The 14,519-nt window shown below is 40.3% G+C and overlaps 1 protein-coding gene across 1 annotated transcript in view; it reads left to right on the top strand.

Moving 5' to 3' along the window:
* The first annotated feature begins 1,252 nt into the window (after positions 1–1,252).
* SYPL2 (synaptophysin like 2) overlaps positions 1,253–14,519 on the top strand; it is a 54,592-nt gene continuing 41,325 nt past the window's right edge. Inside the window, exons 1-2 of the mRNA XM_082246187.1 lie at positions 1,253–1,789; positions 1,875–1,943. Of these exons, the coding sequence (XP_082102313.1) occupies positions 1,724–1,789; positions 1,875–1,943 (135 nt within the window). The 5' untranslated portion in view covers positions 1,253–1,723. The remainder of the gene's footprint in view (positions 1,790–1,874; positions 1,944–14,519) is intronic.

The following is a 14,519-nucleotide window of genomic DNA, read 5'->3' as shown; positions in this document are numbered from 1 at the left end:
ATTAAATGGCTTGTTTATCTAGGCCCTCATGATACATATTTTATGGCAACCCTAAACAAGGTTGTACATCAAATTATATAATCAGATTGTAATGCATGTGATTTTGCAAGGAAAAGCAACAGGTCCACCTAAAACAGGACTATGTTTTAAGTTCTCCCCACGCATGCATACTTTCCCACACACATCCATAACTTTTTTTTCCAAGGGTCTTCTAGCTGGTCTGATAACATTAGAAGTCATACCTTTTCTCCTACTGAAAAGGATGGACCTCATTACTAATTGCGTGCGAGTATTGCAGATAAAGTTGCTTTTTTTTCTTTTTTTCTTTCTTGGGCATCTTTTTTTAGAGTTCCACTCTGGCTCTCAGCTCTGCTTATACTTAATTTTCTTTGCTGATGATCCATTTAACCACAGGAGAAACAGAAGAGTAGAAGGGGGGGGGGGGGGCACACAGTATGGGCATCAGCTTCTCTTTCAGACTAGATTTAGGCCATAGCCATATATAAATTGTGTTTATTGTGTCTTTTTCCTGCATTTTATTTTATATTTTCCTGAATTATGGTGCATAATAACACATAAAATGTTTCCAGTTAGTGGCTTAGAAAGTATGGAAAAAATAGTCTCAAACTACTAGACAGGTAAGTATTCTTTTTCTTCATTTACAAAATACCTTTAGTTTTTTTATTTATTTTTGTGAGATAGCATCAGGTACGCCTAAATAAATCCAAAATCGAAACAAAAATGAATCTATATTATTTAACGATGAAGCAATTAAGATCTGTATATATAAACTTAATAACAATATAATCTGAACCAGGTATTTGACACACCTGGAACAGTCATATACCAGTGGCAGTCAAAGCTCTGCAAGAGAGCAAAGACTGAAGTCACTGCTTCCCCTGATTAGTATGTATTCTTTTTTTTTACATGGTGCTTTTTTTTATTATGAGATAAGATCTTGGTCACTTTAGAAACATGTTTGTGTCTTTTCAATATGGTTACATTTTATACCGTTCCTTTAACTACAGTGTTTGATATTTTAGCAGAAAAGCCTGGTGACCTCTTTAAAGTCAGCTCTTGGGTATTACCCATGAGATAACAGAGAAACCACGAAGACCCTGTGAAGTAATGTGTTACCTCCCACCAACTGCACTGATGATTGCTCATCTCCCTTTTTGGAATGGGGTGTGTGTAGGGATCAGGTGTCTCTTGCATTCACTCTGCTCCACTCTGAAATAGGACTTTTTTTTGTCAGTGTTCTGGGAGAGAGCAAGGGAGTGAGGAGGTGAGTGTGGGATAGAGAGAGGGAGTAGGGAGGGGGCAGAAGGAAAGATAGGCAGACAGCAAAGGGCATAGAGCCAGGGACCTGTCCAGAATACAGACACAAAGGCAAAAAGTCTAAGTTTAGAGGCATACAGCACACTGAAAGCAACCAGAGGGTGTTTATATAAATATCACTTTCAAGAATAATTTGGTGCATGTTACAGGTGACTACAGAAGTATTGGTACTGGTCAGGGATTTATAGAAATGCATACGCTAATGCATATATGATAGAATAACATAAAGTTAGACAAGCTAGGCAATCGGTATAGAGAGGGAGAGCTGTTGGTGAAATCATACTAAGCGGCCATAAATAACACATCAAGAAGATCTGCAACATAAGCTGAAGAACTCACACTTGGGATTCCTTTTATCTACCTGGCACGAATTTGAATTAAAAGGATGTCTACAGGAATGTCCTCCGCAACGATGGACAGAGAAGAGGGCCACAAAGGCTGGGCCATAAAGGTAGCACGAGGGGTGAACTGTGTGTCAGGGGTGGCTTTGCCTCTGTGAATGAGGTTAAATACTGACCTCTTCCTCCATTCACTAGAACCCACTGACAGGCCTGCGCTGGAAGCGGCTAGAAGAACCATTGGGCTTTATTAAACTGCTGGAATGGGTAAGTGCTGCAGATATTTTTTTTTCTTAGTAGCACTTTACACATCTTCATTTTAAAGTCTGCTGTATACAGTTGCCTTTTTTGGGGGCTGAAGCAGAAATGTATTTAAATCACTTGACTTGATTGCTCTTTTATCTTAAATGCATAACTAATCAGAGGAAGGTGTAATGTATATTTTATGCAACCGTAACCGCAATACTACCTCACTTGCACGTTTCAATTAAATTTAGTTAGAAACTCAGTTACATTTAAACTTTGGCAATGTGAAAAAAAATGTCTCTTAGCAAACATTCTATTGATTCCAAGATTCTGTTGCTTCTCTCTGCTACTTTAAAAGTGTATGGTGTGTATAATGTTCATTGTTTAAATTAAGACCGCTCTCACTATGAAGAATATGTTTTAACAGCTGTTCCAAGCCACATTTGCTTGTCAACCTTACATAGTCTTCAGCTGTTTCTCCACTCTGATGACTTCAACTAATTGCTATATGCCAGTGTGAATGTGTTTCCACTTGTGTTGTCTTTAGGGACATCTGATCTCCTGTGTCACCCTTCTCTATGAAAACCTTCATTTTTGTGATCATCCTGACAACACCTTTCTTTCCTATACCCCTTTAGCTGTGTTCCCAGCCCCCTCTTCGTATGCTCAACTCTGTATGCCCGTCACAAATAGCTGTTCTCACATTTCACTGCAGTTTAGGAATCTCTCCCAGTCAGTAACCTTTCCACCATCTCCATAACCTACATACTTGGAATCATTCATCACCTAGCGTGTGCCAAGAAGTATTCATATTTCAGCTGTATACTTTATATTGTGCATACATTCCCTCTTTTATATGTCGCTTAGTACGATAACATTTAACATTTCAATTCAAGTGATTGTCACATCACATTCAAACAACAAATGAAACACCAAACCCCTGTAACAATGTGTTAATGGACATTTTTTACTTTGAGCATCTTAGAAATGTATTACTTTTGGGCTTAGTTAACTCAAAGTGAACTAATCAATTCCACCAATCAGAATCAATCTATTGTTGATATGAGCACAGTAAGCTAAAAATCTGGCTAGCCACAATGCTGTGGGACATTGCTTATGGTGATTATGAATAACACTCTCTGAGTATTTTTAATGTGTGTGTTTTTTTTTTAAATTTGATGCACATAAAATATCAAGTGCTTAGTGGTAGAAGAATCTTTGTTAGGAAAAATGCAGTATAAATATATATTTACAGAGGTGGACAAAAAATGGAAACAACAAATGCTAAAACATTATCTAAAACATTTAAAGAGCCGACCCACCCTTTTCCTTCTTTGTATGCAATCCTATAGACCTTTAAAAAGTGTAATGGCTTTTTGCACAGTTCTTTAACTAGAAAATCCCTTTTCATGTTAAGGGAGTAATGTTGTAAAAATGTACTTTGCAATTTGTGCTCCAGAACTTCTCATAATGGCTCAATAATGTTGAAATCTGGTAATCAGGGCGATCATGGACAATCTCTTTTTTATTTGAATTAACCATTGTTGGATTTGAATTTTTTTTTTTGGGTGGTAGAATCAGTCTCAACCATAGGAGCACTAAAGCGTTTGCCTCAAGGGATGCACATGGCCCTGTTAAATGGCATTGGTCCCAGTGGCACTCAGGAGATGACTATCCATGCTACTACACATGCCCCACAACTTTAATACTTGGCAACATATATTGTTGACTGATTGCATCATTTGGCTTTCAAATTATGCTTGTAAAACGATTGTGCTTCCTACACCAGGTTCTACATCTTTGTGTAGTTTCCAGATCGCATTCCTGCCATGAATTCCATTTTTGGGAAGTTCACAAAAGCTAGTAATACCTGGGTAGAATTTGCTTAGAACTGTTATACAGAAATTCTGAAAAATCAATTGTCAGAGCATGTGATAGCACCCTCATTGACCCATAATATTTAATGCGAAAGCTCTAATAAACTGTGTTTGCCATTCCAGTGGTTCAAATTTTAACATTCGGTTTTGGGTGGCACTGAAGCAATGTAATGTTTATGCCTGTTACCCGATCACATACAATACTTAAATGAACAAAGGTTTGTTACAAACAACTAACGTTTAAACTTTACCTTTAAGAGCCGGTTCACACTGGGGCGACCTGGTCGCCTGACAGGTCGCCGTAGGTCGCCTGCCATAGAGAAGCTGTGGACCCGTTCTAATAGGAGCGACACAAGTCGCTCTGACTTAGAAAAAGGGTCCAGAGCTTCTTTGGGGCGACCTGGAGCGACCTGCATTGACTTCAATTATATGAAGTCCGTGCCGGCCGATCCGAGGTCGCGGTGCGAGCTGCGCGCCGCGACTTCACAGGTCGCCCGGCAAAGTTGGCTCGCCCCAGTGTGAACAGGGTCTAACAGTTGGAATTTAATTCATTTTGATAAGAAACAAGAAAAATAAAACCACATTTCGGGTTCAATTTGTTTGTCAAAATGGTCAAAAACAATTATCAAATTGTCCCCATTAACCGTTAGGAAATCAAACATTGTTTCAAACACAATTCTAGCCATGTACAGCTAGCTAAAGTGCATTTAGCTGGATACACACTATACAACTTTTGTTGTTAGATTTCCTTTAGATTTACCTTCAACTATGTAGTGCCCGATTACATACAAAATGAAAGTGTTTAGATTTGACCTCATATTATATGGTTTTGGTAAATCTAAAGGAACAAATCTAAAAACAATTGTATAGTGTTATAGGCCCATTACTCTTGGGATAGAGTAACTCAGGTGCTGACATGGTTCTTTTTATAATTATTTGTCTATGCTTTCAGTCTATGCTTTGGACCTTTCCTCTTGGCATAATAAATACTGTAGTTTGGTCATTTTTTTTTTGGTCCTTAAATTATAGCTATGGCCACAATTCAAAACTACAAATATGCTACAATCTCTGAAGAAAAAAAAGCAGTTTTTTTTTTTTTATAAGTAACCCCTGTAAGGCCCTGTTCACACCTGAGTGTATTTCAGCTCTTAAAACGCTCATCTCTGAAATCTCAAAACGCCCAACAAGCAAAATCCCATTCATTTCAATGGCCCCTGTTCACATCTGAGTGTTTTGTCTCCAGAAGAAAAACACCTGAAGCTCAAAGTACATGAGCTTCTTTTTTGACTGATTACAAGCGTTTGTTAGATGTCAATGCCTTCCTCCAAACACCTGCAAAAAACGCCTGAAAAAACGCCTGTAAAAAGCCCAAAAAAACACCTGAAAACAGTACGCTCAGGTGTGAATGGAGCCCAAGAGCCCTTTCACACAGGCTTTCCAATCAGGTCCGCCTGTCAGTTTTTCAGGTGGACCTGATTGGGGGTTCCATGTGGGTCTATGGCAGACTAATGTAAATGGACTTGTGTTTGTTTCCACCTGCCTACTTCCGTGTATGTTAAGGTCCAGTTAAAAAAAAAAAAAATGGAAAAGCACAAAGTTCTTTTCTGTTTTTTCAGACCTAAACATGGCAGATCAAAGGTAATCTGACGTAAATGGAAAAAAGTCTGTTTACATCCGACTGTCCATGGAACCATCATGGGTCCATCTAGGTCTCTTGTGTAATGTGGACACACACTAAACGGGCACGGATGTCAAAACACTGACATCCATCCTGTTCAGTTCAGATTCAGCAAGGGATCCTGCTGAGCAAAGCAAAGATGCTCTGTTTTTTTTTTTTTAAGTCTTTATTGCTGCCGTGAGACAACCTGGTAAAAAAGAATGTACAGCATTTGTCTAAAAAGAAAAAACAGACAGGTACAATAACGAGTATCATAGCAAAACAAGTACATGGAGCAACTACAATTATATAGATAACATAAGAATGGAAGAACAACTTCCATAAAAATCATTCCTATGTGTACAAATGACTCCATGACTGTCCATTTCCAAGTCTGCAAAGAGTAGAACCCAATGTTTCCTCCAGTTATGCTAGTTTGTAAAATCTACAGCTTTCCAAATGGGAAAAGAAAACTCAGACTGAAGTGGGCTTCTTTGGGCTTGATTTACTAAAACTGGAGAGTGCAAGATCTGGTGCAGCTCTGCAAAGAAACCAATCCGCTTCCAGTTTTTTTTTTTTTTTTTTGTCAAATCTTAATTGCAGAAGTTGAAGTTAGAAGCTGATTGGCTACCACGCACAGCTGCACCAGATTTTGCACTCTGTTTTAGTAAATCAACCTCTGCGTGTTCCCGCCACCAACACAGTGGGGTGGGAAAATACGCTGTTTGTCTTGGTTACAAAAGTGACAAATAATGTGTATTACATATATCCATGATCAAGTAAGTGAAAGGATACTGAGAGTCTATAACCATAGGAAAAAATGATGGAGAAAATAGAAATATACAGAAAAAGAGAAACAAGGAAAAATAGAAAAGGGAAAAGAAGTGTCGGGGGAGCAAATATGAGAGGTCAAGGTTGGAGATGGGGGAAGTGGGTCCAGGGAGCTAATTTCGCTAAACCCCAGACCTTGTACACTGTGACCCAAAGCCTTAAGGGCCCATTTACACCAGAACGACGTGCAGGAAACCCGCATGGTGTTCAAAATGCACTGCACTTGTGATCTACAATGGGTGTCACTACAATGCTAACAACACCCCAAACATCAGTCACAAACGCAGTTTCCTTCTGCACTGAATCACATCGTACAGAAGTAGCATGTGATCGCGTTGCAGTGAGTTTTTTTAACCACTTCAGTCCCGGAAGGTTTACCCTCCTTCATGACCAGGCCATTTTTTGTGATACGGCACTGTTACTTTAACTGACAATTGTTGCATGGTCATGCGACATTGTACCCAAATAAAATGGATGTCCTTTTTTTTCCCACAAATAGAGCTTTCTGTTGGTGGTATTTAATCACCTCTGCGGTTTTTGTTTCTTGCGCTATAAACAAAAAAACACTGACAATTTTGAAAAAAGAAACTACATTTTTTACTTTTTGCTATAAAACATACCCAATAAAAAAAATGTAAAAAATCAAATTTCTTCATCAATTTAGGCCAATATGTATTCTGTTACATATTTTTTGGTAAAAAAAATCCCAATAAGTATATATCGATTGGTTTGTGCAAAAGTTATAGCATCTAAAAACTATGGAATATTTTTATTGAATTTTTATTTATTTATTTGACTAGTAATGGCGGCGATCAGCGATTTTTAGCGGGACTGCCACATTGCAGAGGAGAAATCGGACACAAACTTACTTTTGACACTTTTATAGGGACCATTGATACTAATACAGTGATCAGTGCTAAAAAAAATGCACTGTCACTATACTAATGACACTGGCAGGGAAGGGGTTAACCTCAGGGGCGATCAAGAGGTTAAATGTGTTCCCTGGGAGTGCTTTCTAACTGTGGGGGGGGGGGTGCTTTGACTGGGAGAAGACAGAGATCTGTGTTCCTGCTTAGCAGTAACACAAGATCTCCATCTTGTTTACATAGGCAGACCGCTGTTCTGCCTCTCTCCCAAAGGATTGCGAGGTGCCGGTGAACATCAGGTCCACCAGACCTGCTGATTGGCTCTCGCTGTGTCCAATCACAGCGGAAGTGGGTCGCTGGCGGCAGGTGTGTGCACCCCAGACCCATTGCATGAAATCACGTACAGGTACCTGATTTCGCGCAGGAGGGCTGCCCTGTCACAGTATATATGCGTGGGGCAGTCCAGAAGAGATTAAAGTAGTGCATGCACTTTTGGTGTGGTGCAGTGTGATTTGGGCCCATTCAAATGAATGGGCTGAAAATTCACTGCACTTAAATCGCACCTGGTTTAAAGATCCTGGACCTTTTAAAGCGGTAGTATCCCGCTTTTTGACACTTTTACCTACAGGTAAGCCTATAATAAGGCTTACCTGTAGGTACAATTAATATCTCCTAAACCGGCACGGTTTAGGAGATATTTGCAGTGCTTGCAGCCGCTCACGCGAGCGGCGCATGCGCTCTGAAGGTCCGGGGGGACCTTCAGTTTTCCTTGCCGGAAGCCTTGCCGGAAGCCTGCCGGAAAATCACTCGGACGTCATTGCGGCTCTGGCCAATCACAGCGCCGGAACCGCCGAACCCGGAAGAGACGCCGAGGGATCATGTCAGCGCCCGCAGCGATGTCCGGGGGTCCGTGTCAGGGCTTCGTTCTAAGGTGAGTAATACATAATGAGCTTGTATGCGATGCATACTAGCTCATTATCCCTTTGTCTTGCAGGTTTTTTTTTTTTTTTTTCGTTTTCGGGTTTACAACCGCTTTAAAAAAACGTCCAGAGTAGGGGGTAAGTTTTGTTTCCATTTGAGCAGGATACAAGCTCTTACTGCATTAGGCAGATGTATCAAGAGGGAGTGTTTGTATCACTTTATAGACATGCGATTAAAGTGCAGTAAGAAATAGGCAGAAATGTTCCCCAGATCAGCATCTGTCAGTTTCTTGACATACACCTGCACCACATCCCAAAAGTCCCAGAATATGTGTAGAAAAGTACCTGCATCTGCCTCACAGTGCCAGCAGACATGAGAGACTTGCAGGTAGTATTTATGAAGGGCCGTGAGTACCCTGTACTACCTTGATCTTACTAGCAATGGAGGATTTTGGGCAAAATAAACAATGTTGTTTGGGCAACAGAGATATCCTGAGATCACTTGAGGAAAAATGGGGGGACATAGGATAGTGCATAATCTATAGGGCTAACATTTTTTAATGCCTGCTGATTCTGCAACTAGCTTTATTTTTCTACTACCTGTAATAGGGTGTTCATTCTGCAGTTTAATCGCACAGCAGTGTTGCCACCCTGTGCACAGGGTAGTTTTAGATGGACATGTATGTAAATGGACTTCAAATAAGAGAACAACAAATAAAGTTCAACCACAGCTAACAATTTATAGGCAGCTAGAGCACCATTTTTTAATTGGAAAGCAAAAACTGCTGTGGTAACGCTTTTGACAGATTATATCATATATGTAATTTTGATTACATAGCTCAACTAGTTCTCATATTTCCCATAGTTGCACTTAAACACCTGTAATTTGGCACTGACTGTTTGGAACTCCTTTAATTGCCTCATGATTCTTTAAAAACTATTTAAAGTGATATTTTATGCACATAATTTATCTTTGACATACTACTAGCAACCAGCCTAATATAACTATATATGAAAATATAAATATCGAGCCGCCGATCCCCTGCTGAGCAGGAGGATGACAGCTGTGTCTCCACGCTGTGTGCAGAGACACAGCTGTCAGATCCCCATACATCTCTATGGGGGAAATCAGATGGGAACGGACCGTCTGTCCATTCTCATCCAATCCGATCCACTGGACGGATGGAAAATAGGGTTTCCATCCGTCCAGATTTGATGGATCGGATCGGGTCAGATGTCAGCGGACATGTCTCCGTTGGCATCCGATGCCCCATAGGAATGCATGGGGGACCGTTCAGATCCGCCAAAAAAAACGAACAGGCGGATCTGAACGGTCCGCCTGTGTGAAAGGGGCCTTAACATTCAAGGGACATGAGTGGTAATAAGTATACAAAGGGACCACTTAGGGTCGCTTACTTTACACAATTCATTTCCCCTTGCTGTTAAAATGGACTTGCTATGTAGGGCTGCTCTGACACTTCTGGGTGGTGTTGAAGGCACGACTGATAACAGAGCCCTTGCACACTCTATGGAGCAGCGATGAGTAAACCCAATAGCTATTATCTTTCATTTATTTGTGAAATGGTTATAAGGGTTTACTCACCCCTGCAGCGTACGATTGTTACTTCATATGTTCTATGTGAATTGACAAATCTTTTTCGATAAAAATGTTTGTAATCAAATTGCTGCTGTGCTCCCAGACACAGCCTAAGCCCTGTGAACTGAGATCATGCATGACAATATCCGCAGCAAATTGGTGAGCAGGCCAGATACTGTATGCTGCAGCAGGGAGTAATCTAGGTAGCAGTTTCATTAAGAATGAATGATAGCAGCTAATGAGATTGTTGTTGCACACAGTGTGCCATCTTCCATCTCAGATCAGCAAGTTAGCAGTGGGTGAGGAACATCTGTGGAAAAACAGCATCTCAGACTAGGGTTGCCACCGCATCTCTTTAAACCAGGACACACATTAATTCCACAGGTTCTTTGGCTGATTAAAGGAGTTGTAAAGTCAGGAAGGTTTTGTATCTTAATACATTCTATGCATTAGGATAAAAACCCTTCTGTGTGTACCAGCACCCCCCTAATACTTACCTGCGATGTCCACAAGTCCCTCGGCCAACCTGGGACTCTCCCTACTGATACAGCCACGGTGGCTCCCGCGGCTGTCAGTCAAAGTCAGTGAGCCAATCAGGAGATAGAGGGGGCGGGGCTGAATGGCAGCTCCTGCGTCTGAATGGACACATGGAGCTGCAGCTCGGCTCTGGTGCCCCCATAGCTAGCTGCTTGTTGGAGGGAGGGGCCAGGAGCAGGAACGAGGGACCCGGGAAAAGGAGGATCTGGGCTGTTCTGTGCAAAACCAACTACACAGTGGAGGTAAGTATAACATGTTTGTTATTTTTTTTTTAAAAATGAGACTTTACAATCACTTTAAGGTGGTAATTAAACTCGCTTAGTGCCTTATGTTCGTTATATTAGCATCAGAACCTGTGTAATTAATGTGTGTCCTGGTTTAAAGGGATGAGGTGGCAACCCTACCTCTGACACACCTGAAAGTGTCAGAGGTGGTCCTAAAAAGCAGGGCAATTTTATCAGCAAGGTGGGTATAAATCATGAAAAGAACAAGAGCAATCACTCCTTTTAAATCCTAATTTTAATCCTAATGTCCCTTCAGTGTTAAAGATGGTGACAGTGTCTCTTCAAAAATAGGGGTTTGTAAGTTATCCTCTAGAAAAAACTTTGAACTTGACTCATTCAGCCTACCAGCTTGAAGTATATCCAAACTCGAAAACAAAAATGTATTATATTGCAGCTTGCCAGTCCATAGGTGTAGTAGCTGCATTTGTTTACTGTATTTACATTTTTTCCTTTACTTTCACCCGGTGATCCAGTCATTAACACACCTCCTATGTTAGGATGGCTATTTTCACTCCTCCAATGTATTTATGAAGGAGCAGCATAGCCATCCTTAGACAGCATCATTGTTAACCTGTGGAGAGGGGAGTGTTCGATGGACTAGTAGATTTAGGTTGACTATACATACTGTAAGTGACCGACAAATGAAAGCTTAACACATTTTCAGCAGCTAAGCAGTTTCTTCTTTTTAGGATAAAGGGTTAAACTGTATAAATACATACTAATCATTGTACACACCACTTGCCGACCCCAATTCATATATATATGTTGCGGTGTGCAAGTGATTCACCAGGATTATGGCTGAAGATACCAGCCATAACCCTGTATTATATGGTATAAAACAGCTGCGCTATGCACCACTTAACTAAAAATCAGCTGACACTCAATAGTTCACACTAATCAAATAAATGAATAAAAAAAGCAGCTACACAGAAAATCACCCTGAAAAGTCATGAAACATGAACACACATAAATTTGTAGCGCTTAAACTTGAGTTAAAAAAGTCCTTAAATTAAAAAGAACAGTCTTTAAGATCAATCCAAGTGCTGGAGAACCACGTGCAAAATGGAAAAATATGTAAGCAATCCTTCCTTCCTTCAAAGGCCACGTGACACAGACCACCACCAAGATAGGTATTATAAATACCCTTACCAGATATCACCATGTATTGAGCAATGAAATGGTATGGACCTCAAAGACATGGGATCGATCCAGATAGATGTCCTGGGCACACTTATGTCACAAACACCGGAGTCCTCTCGCATTTAGGCTCAAAAATATAAGGGAAACCTCTCATGGTGCAGTATGCTTTTAAAAGGTTTATTAATCAAACTCAAAAGACATTGCACTCACATTTTTGCAGAGTAACAGCAGCGTTTGGAAGCGTGCATCTCGGGATGTTTCTAACCATAAAGATGGCCGCCGTCGTCGTCCACTGCACATGCGCCCGCCTCCGCCAATGGGAACGCCATCTCGTCCCTGCCGCCGCTCGCTGATGTTTCTTGGGGGTTACTGTTTCTGCCAGATCGTCCAAGAAATTGGCCGGCTGGTCACAGAGGTGATAAAAGACTAGATCATTTTTGATCACCTCTATAGCCTTGGAGCACTGAAGTCATGTTATGACCCCACTTTCAGCCCAGGGTGGAAATAAACAGTTTTTTTTCTAAAGCAAAAGATCAACATTTTTTTTAACATTTGTTATTAAAAATACCCCAAATCTCTCTATAAGGAGGGCCTGTTATCCTTCTTTCTATTACAAGGAATGTTTACATTCCTTGTAATAGGAATAAAAATGATCATAAAAAAATGAAAGGGACAGTGTAAAAAAATAATAAATAAATAAATAAATATGGAAAAAAACATTTAGGGCGCCCCATCACTCCATGCTCAGGTGGAAAAGCAAATGCATAATTAAGTCGCACACGCATATGTAAACAGTGTTAACACCACACATGTGAGGTATCGCCACGAACCTTAGAGCGGGGGAAATAATTCTAGTGCTAGACCTCTTCTGTAATTCTAAACAGGTAACCTGTAACGGCGTTTAAAGAGTCACCTATGGAGATTTTTAACAAAAAATGCAACAAAAGAACCCTCTTGTAAAGCAAATATCCACAGCTGCTCTAAAATAGAGGAATTCTGAATAGCCCAAGTGCTTTTAGGAGATAGCGAACCTGCTGCTACTTAAATAGATAACTGAAAAAAGGGGGGGATCCTCTGCCAAAATAGCAAAAAATCCAGGAGCGCAATAGTGGTGGTACCCTCCTGCCACTCTGCAGACACACAGTGCTTATACCCTAATAGGTAGCAGCAGTGTGAAAATAGGATCACAGGATATAACCCTCATAATCCCTATAGAGAACATATCATATCACATATAGCATATAACATAAATAACCTGTTAAAATGTTAAAACATTAAAATCCATATATGACAAGCACAGAGTATCCATAAATTGTCCATATAGTAGGCAAAAAAGGATATTCCAAGAAAAGTTCTTAGTAATGTGTGTGATATTATGGGTCACCCATCTCCACCACCACCGTGTCCAGGGACAGCTGAAAGACACACTCACCAAATGCTGTGGCCTAATTACTCTCGTAATCAAGCTGGAAAGCAAGACTCTTAGGTAGACACATGTCAAATCCCATAAACAATGGTGAATCAAATATTCCAGATATGTGGAGAGAAAAAACACAGCCCCACTTGTGCAATAACGTTTTAGATTGCATTTATTAATAATCATAAGTACACTGCACTCACTTGGTTTCAGATAAAAACACGCTTGTCATGTCATAAGAATACAGGAGGTGGCATCCGTCCAAAGCCCTGTCTCCAGGCTCCACGCCGTGGAGAACCGACCCGCCAGATGTCCAAACACTTCTCAATCAGATTCTGCTGAGCGCCTTCTGGTCACGCCCCGATGTACGTTTCGTCTCGTCACTGGGGGCTTCACAAGAACCCTCTTGTTGGGACTTTAAATGGGCATCACACTGAGATGAATGTAAAAGAATATAATTTTTTTAGTACAAAATAACAAAAAGAACGGGGAGTTACGAAAGGATAGGTACACATTCATGTGACACAAAAATAAAATCGTACAAACAATATACCATGAAAAAATAGGCCACACCCCTATTGTTAATGCAAAAAAGAGAAGAGAAAGAAAGATGGGGTTTTCAGGGCCTAAAAGGGGATGGTCACAATATAATACACAATTAATTATATAAAATCCATGTTTATTAAATCAAATGAATAAAAAGCATGTACATGTGCATGCCATAAGAAGGACATAACAATTAGAAACATCACACACAAAATTGAACATAAATGCAATTGCCCCTGTAGGGGAGCAAAAATGATAAAACCAAAATAGTGGGTCTCAATTGGGAATGGTAGGGACTGGTCTGTGCAGGGACCACTCCCTACCATTCCCAATTGAGACCCACTGTTTTGGTTTTATCATTTTTGCTCCCCTACAGGGGCAATTGCATTTATGTTCAATTTTGTGTCATTTGATTTAATAAACGTGGATTTTATATAATTAATTGTGTGTTATATTGTGACCATCCCCTTTTAGGCCCTGAAAACCCCATCTTTCTTTCTCTTCTCATTTTTTTACAAAAATAAAATCTTAGCGACTAATAACAGACATGACCAGTTAGGAGTGTGATAATCTCTATTGGGTCTCCACAGCCCAATAGAGATTATCACACTCCAAACTGGTCATGTCTGTTATTAGTCCCTAAGATTCTTTTTTTTTGTGTCACATGAATGTGTACCTACCCTTTTTTATTTTTATTTGAATGAGTGGCCGGGACACATACAGAGACAGATGTGCGGTTAGCAGTGTAGAGCTGCAGCCTATCATTGATTTATACAGGTGGCTGAACACAAACACCTGTCACTCCCAGGTGCACAGATATGCTTGTTTTCGTAGTTTACATACCTCTGTGTTACTGTGCCTTAACTGACATTTTCACCTTTTCCTGTGCAGGCAATTTTCAGCTTTCAGTGCAGTCACACTTTGA

Source organism: Pelophylax lessonae (genome assembly GCF_965119305.1).
Source record: "Pelophylax lessonae genome assembly, chromosome: 2".
NCBI lineage: Eukaryota > Metazoa > Chordata > Amphibia > Anura > Ranidae > Pelophylax > Pelophylax lessonae.
The sequence above is the reverse complement of the archived record's forward strand: the minus strand, read 5'-3'. Positions and strand labels throughout refer to the sequence as shown.